General features: G+C 61.1%; 2 protein-coding genes across 2 annotated transcripts; both read right to left on the bottom strand.

Annotated features, from left to right (window-relative positions):
• Nucleotides 1-341: 341 nt before the first annotated feature.
• On the bottom strand, nt 342-2994 carry EMIHUDRAFT_194870 (hypothetical protein; the record flags this gene model as incomplete). The annotated part of the gene is made up of 2 exons (XM_005794508.1): nt 342-1433; nt 1729-2994. The coding sequence occupies 2 exons, from the start codon at nt 2992-2994 to the stop codon at nt 342-344; spliced, it is 2358 nt and encodes a 785-aa protein (XP_005794565.1).
• A 2664-nt stretch (nt 2995-5658) lies between these two features.
• Nucleotides 5659-7547, bottom strand: EMIHUDRAFT_95285 (hypothetical protein; the record flags this gene model as incomplete). Its single annotated transcript, XM_005794507.1, has 6 exons — nt 5659-6030; nt 6237-6310; nt 6379-6505; nt 6800-6991; nt 7081-7149; nt 7227-7547. 6 exons carry the CDS (start codon nt 7545-7547, stop codon nt 5659-5661), a joined length of 1155 nt encoding a protein of 384 aa, XP_005794564.1.
• Between the last annotated feature and the right edge of the window lie 5666 nt (nt 7548-13213).

The raw sequence follows: 13213 nt of genomic DNA, 5'->3' as shown, positions 1-13213 counted from the left end.
GGTCTGAGACGGACAAGAGAGAGAGCCGCTCAGCGCTGGGATACGAAATTAATCTTTGAGAACGCAATCAAAACAGGTCTGTTTGAAATCGCGTGTCCCACAGCTCTCGGGGAGGAGTCGTCTCACTCGCCGTCGGGCTGCCAAACAAAGTGGACCCCCCCACTACATAGCTCACAGCTCACAAGTGTGGACGGACCGGGGTTGAGCGTTACGCGACAAGCACTTGGAGCACTTGTGGAGGTTGGAGCACCTACTTGTAGACAAGCATGGGGCGACATGATGAACACAGCTGGTATTCGACATGCACTTTTGGGGTACATGTACTTGAGCCACACTCACACTCATGTCTTGCAGACTTGCTCGACAGTTCTCCTCTTCTCTTTGCAGACCACTCCCTCCCCTCGCCCCTGCTCCCGCCCACCTTCGGGCCGCAAGAGACTCATCAGGAGCCATGCCACGTGCGGCCACTCGCCCGCATCTGTCTTCCATGTTAGTGTTTGCTTGGTTGCCAGGGGGGCCAATGCGGTGGTCAGTGCGTGGCGAGCTGACCAATCGAGCAGATGCTCTCCGGGACATGTGTCGCTGTCGAGTCCTGACGATAGTAGATTGCACAGCGTCTTGGCTGCCATCAGTGCAGCTTCCGCCGCGACCGCGCCGTAGCCCTCGTAAGCTTGGGTCGTCGCCCCGCCCTCCCCACACGATCTGGACGCGGCGGCATGCATCGTCTCTAATTGGAGCAGCATAGCCTCGGCCACGCGCGGGGTAGCTCGCAGGGAAGACAGGTGCGACAGGCAGCGAGGGTCGCCCGCGAGATTGACGAGCGCCCCGCAGGATGCATTGACCACAGATGCCGATGAATGGCCCAGGAGAAGCAGCAGAGCCTCGCTGGCGTGCAGCGAACAAAGACTCTGCCGGGCCGCGGCGGTCCGAGAGAGGTTGCCAATCGCACGGGCAGCCTCGACGACGCCCTCCTCATTTGGGTAGGTCAGAGCTTGGGCTAGCAGTTGGCAAAGGAGCACATGCGCATCGTTGAGAAGTACGTTGTCGCCAGTCGAGTAGAAGCTGAGGTTGGTCACGGCCGACGTCGTGTTAAGCCGCAGCTCCTCCAGCGCAAGCGGAGACGCGTTCCCGAGTGGCGTGGGCTCCAGCGGCAGAGCCGCAAGCAACTCCAGCAGACTTGCGGTTTCATGGGCGCGAGAGATCGCAACACCCTCCGCCTCGTTCATCGCTAAATGGGCAATAAGACGAATGAGCTTGGTGAGGACATCGGACAGTCCACCAACATCGCTGGCTGCGGCGCCGCCAACCGAGCCGTCCATGCTGGCCTCAGAGGGGGTTCCGCTGCAGCCACTCGATGCCACGACACCCGGAGCGGATAATGGCTCCAAGCTGTGCTCGCGCATAGCCTTGGCCGCGCAGCCGGCGTTGCCTCCCTGTGCGGAAGCGACCGCGCGGAGGAAGGCAGCTGTGTGGTAGGAAAGGAGCTTGAGGAGGGCGGGGAGAGCGGAGGCGAGGTTTGAGCGGCTCGCCGCAGAGCAAGCGGTGAGGTTGCCCAGGACGAAAGAGAGACGCACCAGCAATGCTTCATGACAGCGGCTGTCGGGCGGGCAATGGGCCTTCATTGTTACGAGGAGTATCTCGGCGAGGCGTCGGTTGGTACCGAGGCGCCTCTGAACCTATGCGATGGACGAGCCAACGTAAGCAGCCCCCGAGCGCTGGGCGACAAACGGTGGCGCGAGGCGCCTCAGCGTCGAGGGACAGCTTCGCGAGAACACGAGCGCAAGCGAGGGACACGTCTGCGTCGAACGGCACTGCTCCCATTGTGTCGCATAGCACCTCAACTGCCCCACAAACGACAAATCCGTTCGCGGCGCCTCCGATCACGGCGAGATTGCGCAACGCCACCGTCAGCTGCAAGAGGAGCCGGCACTCGCGTCGGCCGGCGAGGGACTGGTCAACCCCTGAGCGGACTAGCGAGGCCGTCGCGGGCAGCGAGGCCGTCGCAGGGCGCGATGAATCTCGCAGCAACGCTAATAGTCTCTTTAGGCCGTGAGTGAACGCTCCAACCGCTCCAAGCTTTGTGAGAGCTCGGCCGTTGTCCGTGTCCGCCGAGAGGTTCTTGAGGGCGGCCGCCGCGTAGAGCGCAGCCTCAAAACAAGCCTCGCTGTGCAACGCATCGGATGTCCGAGCTGTGGCCGTGGTCAGCGGGCCCACAACGGCAGAGATGGCAGCGGTCAGTCGATGCATCAGGAGCGGCAAGAGCTCGAGCGTTCCAAAGGAGGAGTCGTTGCGCTCATCCTTCGAGAACTTGAACACGCTCTTCAGCACGGCACTGAGTGTGTGCGCGTCTGGCTCACAGGCGAGGATGAGGCGGGCCAGGCGCAGCTGCAGTTTGGTATCTGGGCGGTGCATCAGCCGAGCGCACGCCTCGACGACGCGACCCGAGCGACGGTGGCCGACACAGCCGCCCAGCCAGCGCGCGCGCGGCTTTGCGTCGCCGCATTGCATGCTCAGGTGTCGCCACAGGTCTTCGCAAATCTCACACATTCGCTCCTCTTTCCCGCTGGCGCCACTGCAGAGCTCGTTCAGAAGTTCTTCAATCGACAACCACCATCGATCGTCGTCGTGATGGATCTGTTTGCTGCGCCCTGGGGTGCTGGCCTCCTGTGGCTCGAGCGTGAGCACTTGCGCATCGCCGATGGAATGGGATAGGGCGGCTGCCGAAGCCGCCGTCGCACGCAACGACGCATGCAACGGGGACTTCTTTGAGACGTCGATCGTTCGAAGCGGGCGCACCACACAGCCCGCCCTCAAGTTCATTTCAGTGCGCATTCCTCCCACAAGCTGACTGCGCTCGTCGCACAGCGAGCGGCGCTCCTTGACGTTCGGCGTGAAGGGCCTGGATGGATTCGTCAGCGAAGCGCGTGCCTCGGATATCACAGAGTAGATGCGAGATCGCACCAGCGAACTCTCCCCATCGGTTGCAGCAGCCATGACAGCACCAACGTTAGCTCGGCCGAAACAGACCGAACGGCGACAAAATAACGCGGGGCCCTCACTTGAGGTGAACCTTCTTTTCTAGACGGCTAGGATTGATCAGAGCAGCCTCGCTCTCAATCCTAGAAGTCTAAGGATTGTGAGCAGCACTCCTCGCAATCGTAGCATCTCTGTGCTTGTGAGCGCCTACGCTCGCAATCCTACATCTATCTTCTATAGACTATAGGATTGCGAGCGGGTCCCCTCGCAATCGGTGGGATCACTGTTTGGATTGTGAGGAGACCATCCCGGCGCGCTCACAAGCGCTCGCGGCTGGAGCGATTGGGAGCGCCCCCTGTGCACCTGCCAGCAATCCTTGGATCTTTGGTACGATTGTGAGTGAGCGCAGCCGCTCATAGTCCGACATACAGACATGTACATGTAGGATTGCGCGCGCTACTGCTCGTAATAGGAGGCATGTTGCTAGGATTGTGAGCAGTGCTGCTCGCAACCCTAGACTTTGCTCGGATTGTGAGCGCGCTGGCAGTAGTCGTAGGCGTCACCAGCCAGTCACCTTGGGAGCGGAGCTGCTCTTAGTCCTAGAAGATGTAGGATTGCGAGCGTAGGCGCTCACAATCGCCGACAGAGATGCTACGATTGCGAGGACTGCTGCTCACAATCCTTCGACTTCTAGGGTTGAGAGCGAGGCTGCTCTCAATCCTAGCCGTCTATAAAAGAAGGTTCACCCTCACGGTAGCACTTGAGCACTGGATAGGGTCGATTCCGCATGGTACGGGACCCCATGAACACCCCAAAGTGCATGCCGTCCGCCACATGGGCTGCCATCGGCATGCACAAGGCGCAAGCTCACCGAACGGCGGGAGGTGTACGCGGACCAGAAGAATCGGGCCGGGTCGTTCCCTCCGCTGGAGAGAGGTCCATCAGTTCCCGTTCCCCAGGACCTCCTCTCCAGCTGCGACCGTGGATCATAGCAAGACCATGAGAGTGCTCATGCTACAAGAGGAGCTCGTTCAGCTGGATCCGGGGCAGTCGGATGCACTGCCTCACGACATTTTGGGACCCCATCACTCGGCGGTCCAGGATCGAGGTGCACGCCGCCGAGGGACCCCGGAGGGTAGATCGGGCGGTGTCGTCCCCCCTCTCCCAATCATGATTTGTTGAAGCCATCTGATTAATTCCAATTTCCTCCTGTGCAAGAGCGGAGAGGGCTCGGACGGCGCGTGGCGGGGGAGGGCAGGCAGGGGATGGGCGCGGGGGAGGGAGGGGGGGCTCAGCCGTGCGAAAGCATTAATTAATAATATGAATGAACAAACATTGCTCGGCCGTCCATGGAGTCCGTCTTGATCTGGATGGAGGAGACGGACGGGTCAACCCCGTGAGGACCAACCAGATCACGTGCATCTTGTCGTAGCCGGAGGGGATGTCGATCTTAAGCTAATTGGCGGCGCTTGGTTTATCCCTTTCTTTTGATTCCCCAGACCATCCGGCCAACTTTCCCGATCGTTGCAGCGTTTACCCAAATTTCGATTGCGTTTACCACTCGGGCAAACTCGAGATGAAACGGCGGACGCGGACCCGCCGTGCGAGTTGCAGACCCGGACCCAGCTGACCCAGAGAGAGAGAGGCCATGCCCAGGGCCAGCCATGAGAGGGGGGCTTTTTTCCATCCGTCCACACGTCGTCACTCCAAGTGCTCCAAGTGCTCCTCAGCTGAGCTGGGAATAGGACCGCCGCAAGCGGCGTGGCATGGAGCGGTTGAGCATCCCTCCTGGGGCCCCTCTGCGCCGGGGAGGCGTTGTTGGAGGCTAGGACGCAAGCGTCCGTCGCCCTTTTATTTACACCCGGGGCCCACTCTTTCCGCTGCGGAGGATAACGCGCACCCACCCACCCTAGAGGGGTCAGGGCTATCTTGCCCGTAGCCCGGTACCAATCGTCCGGCCTCTGGGTGCGCTTCTTAGCTCCCCGGCCCTGGGCGTGCGGTTAATGACTGCACTCCAAGTGCTCCAATAAATAAATAAATAAATAAAAACGGACACCTCTCTACTGTGAGATGGGTAAAAAGGAACAGGTCCCCGCCCTTGCGATCTTTGTGCAGGGTTCTTCAAGTGCTCCAAGATAACAGGGGCACGTGTGTGTTTTTGTTACAACATGCACATGCACAACAACAACACATGTACATGTGCATGTGGCATGTGCGTGTGGATGTGCATATGCATGTGGATGTGCATGCCCATTTTCCCAACTCAAGAACAAGAACCGTGAATATCTCCCCCAGAACATCCACAACGCACAATCAAAACTATGGTCTATCGTGCCGTCTCATCCCCGCGTTCATGCGGCTTCTCCGGTTCTTCGCCGGCGCCGGGCCGCGGGCCGGGCGCTACACCGCTAGCTCGCGCCCGGCCGCGAGGCGCAGGCGGCTGGGCGGGCTGGGCTGGCCGCGCCCGCGTTCGTGCACTTTTCACTCTTCGGCGGCGAGCTCGTGTTGTCGTGAAAGACGTATACACGTTAACATTACGGCCGAATGCATCCACATCCAACATATATATTACGAGAGCTCAATTCCGACCACCAGGGGCGTCACGTACTCCTGTATCGCGGTCGACATCCATCACCGCGGCACCCCATGTCGCTCCGCGCCGCCTCGTACCGCCTCCCGCGCTTAGATGAAGAGGTAGAGGATGTACTCAAAGTAGAAGAGGTTCCAGATCTGGCCGTAGAAGCGCTTGATCGAGGCGGCGGAGGCAACCTCTAGCCGCCGCCAAGCCAGGCCAAGCCAGCCGGCGGCGAGGGCGTGGCCGCCCGCCATGAGTGTGGTGCGGAAGACGCCCGGCGCGGCGGCGAGGGCGGTGGCGATCGCGCCGACGTAGTTGAGAGCGAGCATGGCGGTGGCTGCGGCAGCGACGCGCCCGGTGCCGAGGCGTGTGGCGAAGGTCTCGATCCCGCCCTTGCGGTCGCCCTCGACGTCGGGCAAGTCCTTGGTCGCCGCGATGACGACGCCGTACACGGTCATGAAGCGCGCGAGGAAGGACACCTGCGGCGCGAGGGAGGACCGTTGGGTACCACTGCTGGGCCCGCGGGGAGGGAGGAGAGGGCAGCTGCAGCGGACGGCGCTGGGAGTGTGTGTGGGTGTGGCGCCGGCGACGGCCAACAGACAGTGAGGCCAAATGGGGGGAGGGGGGGGGGGGGGTCAGGGACGGAGTCACGACGTGTGGGCTGAGCTGGCTCTGGCAGCGGCACCTGCGGCGACCAGCGGAAGCCGAGGCCGAGCGCCTCGCGCGTCGCATAGTAGACGCCAAAGTTGAGCAGGAAGCCTATTATATTCTTAGTTTTAAGATAATACCAAAGTTGAGCAGGAGTCCTGGAGGTGTGGTTGGAGTACGGGGGGAGAGGGTGAGGAGAGGGAGGGGCGTGCGGCAGCCGGGGGAGGGGGGGGGAGGGATGCCGCGGCAGCAGGCGATGATGAGCCCGGCGAGGAGCGGGAAGCGCTTCAGGTGGAAGGGAGGCACCTGGCGGGGGGGCGGGGGGGCGGGGGGGCGGGGGGGCGGGGTGGCGGGGTGGCGGGGAGTGGGGTCTGGGCTCCAGCTTGAGGCGCGCGAGGCGCGAGGTGTGAGGCGCGAGGCGCGAGGCGCGAGGCGTGAGGCGTGGTGTGTGTGTGTGTGTGTGTGTGTGTGTGTGTGTGTGTGTGTGGAGTGAGTGTGTGTGTGTGTGCGTGTGCGTCGGGTGGCAGTGCGTGTGCGGTGCTGCTTTGATCTCTCTCGGGTGGCCACGGTGCACGCGTGTGTGTGTGGGGGGGGATTCACCGAGTAGAGGGCCCCGATGGCGAGTCCGAACGAGTAGAGCTGAAAGATGAGCCCGCCGAAGAGGCTGCGGACCAGACCCATCCCGCCGCAGAGCGAGGCGCACACGACCGCCCACGCAGCCGCGGGCGACATGGCACCGGCGGCGATAGGCAGAAACGGCTTGTTCACCTGGTCGATCTCGACATCGTAGATCTGCGGCCCGGGCGGCGTGGTGGGCGGACTGGCGGGCAAGGCGAGGCCATCCTCGGAGCGAGGAGCGGGTGAGGGCGGGTGCAGGCAACCTGGTTGATGCCGACGATAAAGAGGTTTCCGAGGACGAGCGCGACAACGCCCAGCATGGCACGAGGAAGCTGCAAACACCGCGAGGTAAGGCAGTGGCTGTGTGAGACATAGCGGCTGCCGGTGGGCAGTGTGTGCGGCGGCGCACCAGCGCAGGCAACAGGGCGAGGCGCTCCGGCGACTCGATCAGCGCGCGACCGACGCCAGTGCCGCAGGCGAGTAGCGTCCCGCGAACCGTGTGCGGACGGCTAAAGGCGTACACCGCGCTCGCCGCGCCCGCGGCACGGCTCGCAAGAGTGGTGCCGCCGGATGGCTCGTCAGCAGATGCAATTGGCGAGGTGGCGCGGGCGTACGAGTGCTGGCCTAGGCGGTCTCTAGACACAGGCCCGTGGACGCGAAGCGTCCTGGAAGGCGCAGGCTGCAGCACCAGCAGCAAACCCAGCGCGAAGCGGCGAGGTGAAGACGACATTTCCGGAAACAGGCTGACTGTTTTTCTTGGGCGGCCAGCATGCTGAAATCTGGAAATGGACGGCCCCTGCGGTGGTGCCCCTACCTACCTACCTACCTACCTACCTACCTACCTACCTACCTACCTAGGGTGCGCAAATCGGATAGGGCGACACGCACACCGCGCGCCAGTCAGCGCACTGATAGTACTGCACCAGCCAGCACGGCGTGGAGTGCAATGTATTGAGGGCATTGTACTGGGCGCCAGCCAGCATGCCTCAGCACAGAGCGAGAGAGCATGCTGCGCACCCTGACGCAGCGTCAGCTCGCCTCGTATGGCGAGCCGCTGGAATTAGCGCGCGGGCGGACCTCACACAGCTCACAGCTCACCACCCGGTTGCTTCCCCCAGGATGGTCTATTCTCTGCTTGCGGGAGCACCCTCGGGCGGCCGGGTTGGGCTGCGCGGCTGGAGCTAGCAACCTAGCATGGCTCGATAGAGCCAAGACCCGCCGTGTACATCCGTGTTGAGGCGGCGCTCCTGTTGAATTCGACCTCATCTCTCCAGTATTCTCATCCCAGTGGATGGACGTCCGTACCGTACGTTCCTTTGTGTTCCTCTCCCCGTCCGCCAGGGCGAGAGACGCTCTCTCAGAGATCGCTGGCGGCCGCAGTTTTTCTATGAGGAGCAGGAGGTGGAGGCGAGGCGCTCGTGCTGCGCTGTGCACCTGTGCAGCCCCGGGGCTGCACAAGCACGGGCGGGAGGGGCATCGCCTGCGGAGTCGTGCGTGCGCAGGGCTCCTCTTTGCTTTCTTCTACTCCCTACTATCATCTCTCGTTCCCCCGTCCTACCAGCAGCAGCTACCACACCACAACCAGAGAGACGAGAAGCCCTGCTACCCATTGGACTACCCACAGAAAGTGATGGTTCGTGATACTCTCCTTCAACCATATTTTCCCTGCGCGCCGCAGCCCTCCGCCGAGTGGAATGTCAGGGACGAACACCACCGGACCCGCAAAACCATCCCCGCTCTCTCACTGCAAGGTGCTGCCTGGAGCAAAACGATGGCGCGGTGTATAGGCACGCCAGGACAATGCTGTGCGCGCGACGAGCGCAGCAGATGCCAGGCTGCAACGAGCTTGATGGTGCGTGCTCGATAGCCCAAAGTCGCGGTCCTCGGCTGCCCACGCCTCGGCTGCCCATGCCGCGGGTAATGGGGTGGGGCGGTGGCGGAGGGCGGTTAGCTCGAAGCCGCACAGCCGCAAAGGCCAGATTGTGGGCGCGGCTCACCAGCGCGACCACAGCAGCGAGAAAAGAGAGACTGCTGCCGCGCCACCGGCCACGTAAGTGGAAAGTCTGACTGCGCTTCTGCTCTCGGACTCCGGGACGTTGAACCAGTACGCTGCGGTGCGAACGCCACCGCAAAAGCCAATGGCGACGCCACACTGCCCCGAAAAGATCATGAGCTTGAGGATGGCACGAGGCGAAACGTTTTCCACATCGATGCCCCGCGATGATATCTCGAGCTCGAGCCCCATTCTGACGTCGGCAGGGCTTGGACAGAACAGGCGGCCGCCCTGGCGTGAACGAAAAAGAGTTTTTTGCCCGCGGAAGCAGAAAAAGAAAGAGCGCAAACCTAGAAAACAGACGGAATCGAAACGCCAGCCAGGCGACAAAAACCACGGAAAAGCACTTCTTGATCTGATAACAACACACCCAACAAACCACGCGACCAGAGACAAACAAAACAAACAACACTAAGAGACAGACACGTACGTAGTCACGTCGAAACCACATGCATGAGGCAGGCAGGCAGGCAGGCAGGCAGGCATAACCGGCAGCAGCAGCAGCGGCGGCCGAATGGCATCAACAGCAATTTTTGAACACCTTCCCTGCCTCCGCGCAACTCGCAGCGCAGAAGCCGTCCGTCTGCCACCGAGTCGACTCACGTATGAGCGGGATGCCTTGCTTGAAGCCGGCGCACTTGATATTGCGGCCAATCATCCACGGTGTAAGGATTGTCGGTGGTGCAATCGGTGTGTGCACACTTGAGCACTTGAGCACTGGATAGGGTCGATTCCGCATTGTACGGGACCCCTCGATCGTCTCGCCCTCCCTCACTGGTGTGTTCATTGGGGGGGGGTCATAACAAACACGGTACAGGATCGAGGTGCACGCTGCTGGAGCAGTGTCGTCCCCCCTCTCCATCATCTCACTGTGAGACGTCGGCGGTGATGGCGGTGTGATCGATCGAGCTACAAGAGGAACTTGTTCAGCAGGATCCGGGAAGGTCTGGCGCACTACCTCACTGGGCCTGAGACCGCCGAGACAGTACCCGTCACCGTCTCGGGTTTGTGTGGAGTCGAACCACTCCGGGATGGCAAACTCATCGTCCTGAATTGTGCACAATTTAAGCGGGGGGCGCAGGGGCGGGGGGCGGTAAAGCGAAGGGGCAGGCGTCGCCGGGCTTCAGGGGCTTGCCATGTTCTAGGCCATGTTGCCAAACGCGAAGCAGCTCGCCTGTCTATCCGTCGGTGGCTCGTTCGTTCGTCGCGCTTGTGAGGGGAGTGGAAGGTCTATGTGGGTAGGCTCTGCGCGGTCTATGATCATAGGGCGAGAAGGAGGAACAGACGCGGCTTGCTTAGAGGGTCAAGAAGGTTTTCAAAGCCGAAAGAAAGAAAGAAAGAAAACAGACAAGCCAAGGGAGGGATGGGAGGACGGCACGCCGCCACCACACAGCTCACAGGGATTTTAAGGAGAGAGTGCGGTGCTAGCCTTCGCCCACCCTCGGGCGTCTACCTCTTCCTATCTCTGTTCGCAGTTTCTCGCCAATTCTCGCAGCGACCTTCATGCCACCTCTCGTTCTTCCCACTCTCGTCCTCGTTCTCTCTCCTGCTGTTCCTCATCCTCTGCGACTCATCGCTCTCCTCGGCCTCGTTCTGAGAGAGAGATTTTTAGCAATACCAAACAACTTTTGTTGTCGTTCTGAGACGCCGCTGCCGTCTGCCGATCCCTTGCTCTCGCTGCTTCTCTCGCCTCTCTGCGTAACTCCGCCCTCCTCTCGGCATATTTTGGCCCCTCGTGCCTCGAGTTTATCGAGCTCTCCTCGCGCAAGGACCACATTTCTGAGCCTAAGAAAGAAAGAAAGAAAACAGCTAACCCAAGGGAGGGATGGGAGGACGGCACGCCGCCGAAAAAAAGAAAGAAAGAAAACAGACAACCCAAGGGAGGGATGGGAGGACGGCACGCCGCCACCACACAGGGATTTTAAGGAGAGGTGTGTGATGCGCTAGCCGTCGCCCACCCTAGGGAGTCTGCCTCTTCCTATCTCTCTTCGCAGTCTCTCGCCGCTTCTCGCTGCAGCCTTCATGCCACCTCGCGGTCGTCCCACTCTCGTCGTTCTCTCCCTTGTCATTTCCTCCTCTGTCGCGTCGTTCTCTTCTGTCTCGTCCTGCGACGCCGCCGCCTGCCGGTCCCTTGTTCTCGCGGCTTCTTTCGCCTTTCGGCGCAACTCCGTCCTCCTCGCGGCGTATCCTGGCCCCTCGAGTGTATCGAGCTCCCCTCGCGCAAGGACCACATTTCTGACTCCCACTCCGAGCATTTGCCTCCAAGTCATGTCGTTGCTCAGGTCCACTCTCTCTTCGAACACTCGTGCCTCTACGGATGATGCCGGCGCTGGGGTCCCCTTCGGATGCATCGTGACATCTGACAACTGAATTTCCACTGGTTCGTCCTCCTCGGAGTCGTCTTCCCCCGCTGCCTTCCGCTCGGCTCTACGTTCGGTACGTTCGGCGTGGCTCACCCTCCATGCCGTGAACAGGCGCTTTATCCACCCTATATTCTTCTCTCGTTCCTCTGCCCGTGCCTTGGTCTTGTCGTTGTTCCGCACCCATGTCTGTATGGCAATCGAGGCTGCCTTCCCCACCACCTGTAGTTCACTCGTCACCTCTCCCGCGAGCTCCCTTCTCTTTCTTTCGGGTATGGAGTCCGTGAGTGCGGGTAGCGTGCAGGCAATCACGGGCGCTATTTTGTCGTACTCTTCTTCGGCGAGCGCCCCAAATCTAGACCCTTTCGCCTTTAAGGAGACTGCCCTCGCTCGTCTCAGGAATGTGGCGGTGTCTTTTGAGTCCGGCGCCTCCCGTTCAACTCTTGCTGTCGCCCTCGCTGTGTGTTTGTCGAGCTTCCGCATGAAGTTACGCGCCTCTTCCTTATTTCCAGCGCAGCTGCCGCTCAGTATGTGCGCCAACGACGCCTGTGGTGGCTCACTGTCTTCTTGTTTCCAGTCGTCCCAGTCTTTCAGTTCCCCGCGTCTCCTCCTTGCCTCGCGCGCCTCTTTTGTGGCCTCATCCCTAGCCGCTTTGCACGCTCTGCATCCCCAGAACGCGCTTCTCGTGGCGGGGCCCCTCATTCCCCGTTTCTTTTCCCCCTCTAGAATACGCCTGTGGTGTGCCCCATGTGGCACCCCGACCTGTTGTCTCACCCTGGCCCCCAAGATCGTTTTGGTCGTCACATTGTGATCCCCGACGTCGTCAAATGTCGCCCGCCTGTCCTTCCCCCCGTTCTCGTCTGGTAATCTCATCTTATTATCCCATCGATGCTTGAGGCTGGCTACTGCTACTTCGCTCCACAACCGTCCCGCCACCCCTGCCGTGTGCGACCCCGGCCTCACTGTCTTTCGATATTGCTCGCACACCCACTCGTGCGCGCTCTTACACATGTGTCCGTACGTCCGTCGGTCCACTATCTCCCTCTTCTCTGCGTTCTCTGCCGTCTCCCTTCGCACCGTGTACATGCATGGCCGCGTCCGCACCGCGTCCCGCACCACTTTCGAGGCGTCCTCCGTGTCGTTATCCCCGAGGTGTGCTGTCGCCACCGCGTCGGCGTATGCGTTGCAGGGGCTATTCCCACGTGTGCTGGCACCCACATGAAGACCACCGCCTCTAGCTTCGATCTATAGTAAGCGATCGCCTCCAGCAGTCCGCCTCTCTCCCAGTCCCTCAGGCCTTCTGGCATCCCTTTGCGGTGCGCATTCTCAATCTGCTGCAGCGCGGGTTTGCAGTCGCATAGCACTAGGCACCGCCGCGATTGCGCATCGCTCGCGCTCGCCATTTTGCGTAAGTATGCGAGTATCGCGTACATCTCCGCGTCTATCGGCTCCCACATGTTCGGCAGCTTTCCTCCCCACATTCCCGCCCCAAACGCTATCCGTATCTCCCCTTCTTCACAGGGTCCGATTCCGTTGGGATCCTTTACCTGTGCGTCTCCCGGGACGCTCTTTCCGAATCGTGTCGGTCCTTCGAACACGCCGTACGCCACCCTAGGGTTCGGCACGTACTTTCCATCCTCCGCCCTTTTGTCTTCATGGTCCTTTCCTCCGTCCGTCGCCGCAAAGTGTGTGAACTGGTGTGAGACGTGCAGCGCGAGGCATGTCTGCGCTACTTTCACGTTCAGGGCTCGTCCCTTCCCCGACCGCAGCGGCTCGCTGTCTTTTCCTATCTTAATTCGCTTCCCGTTGCCGTCCGTCAGCTCTCCCCCCGTCTCAAATTCGTCGTATCGGAGCAAGAAGCGCGTTAGGGGGTCCTCCTGTAGCTCCCCTACTCTGATCGCGCTCGCCCCGTGTCCGTGCCCCACGAACAGCTCGTAGTCTTCTTTCTTCCAGTTTATGTGTCTCTGGGGCGCCCCCTCTGGG

The sequence above is a fragment of the Emiliania huxleyi genome, assembly GCF_000372725.1.
Source record: "Emiliania huxleyi CCMP1516 unplaced genomic scaffold EMIHUscaffold_1, whole genome shotgun sequence".
Lineage (NCBI taxonomy): Eukaryota > Haptophyta > Isochrysidales > Noelaerhabdaceae > Emiliania > Emiliania huxleyi.
This window is presented reverse-complemented; position numbering and strand designations above follow the sequence as displayed.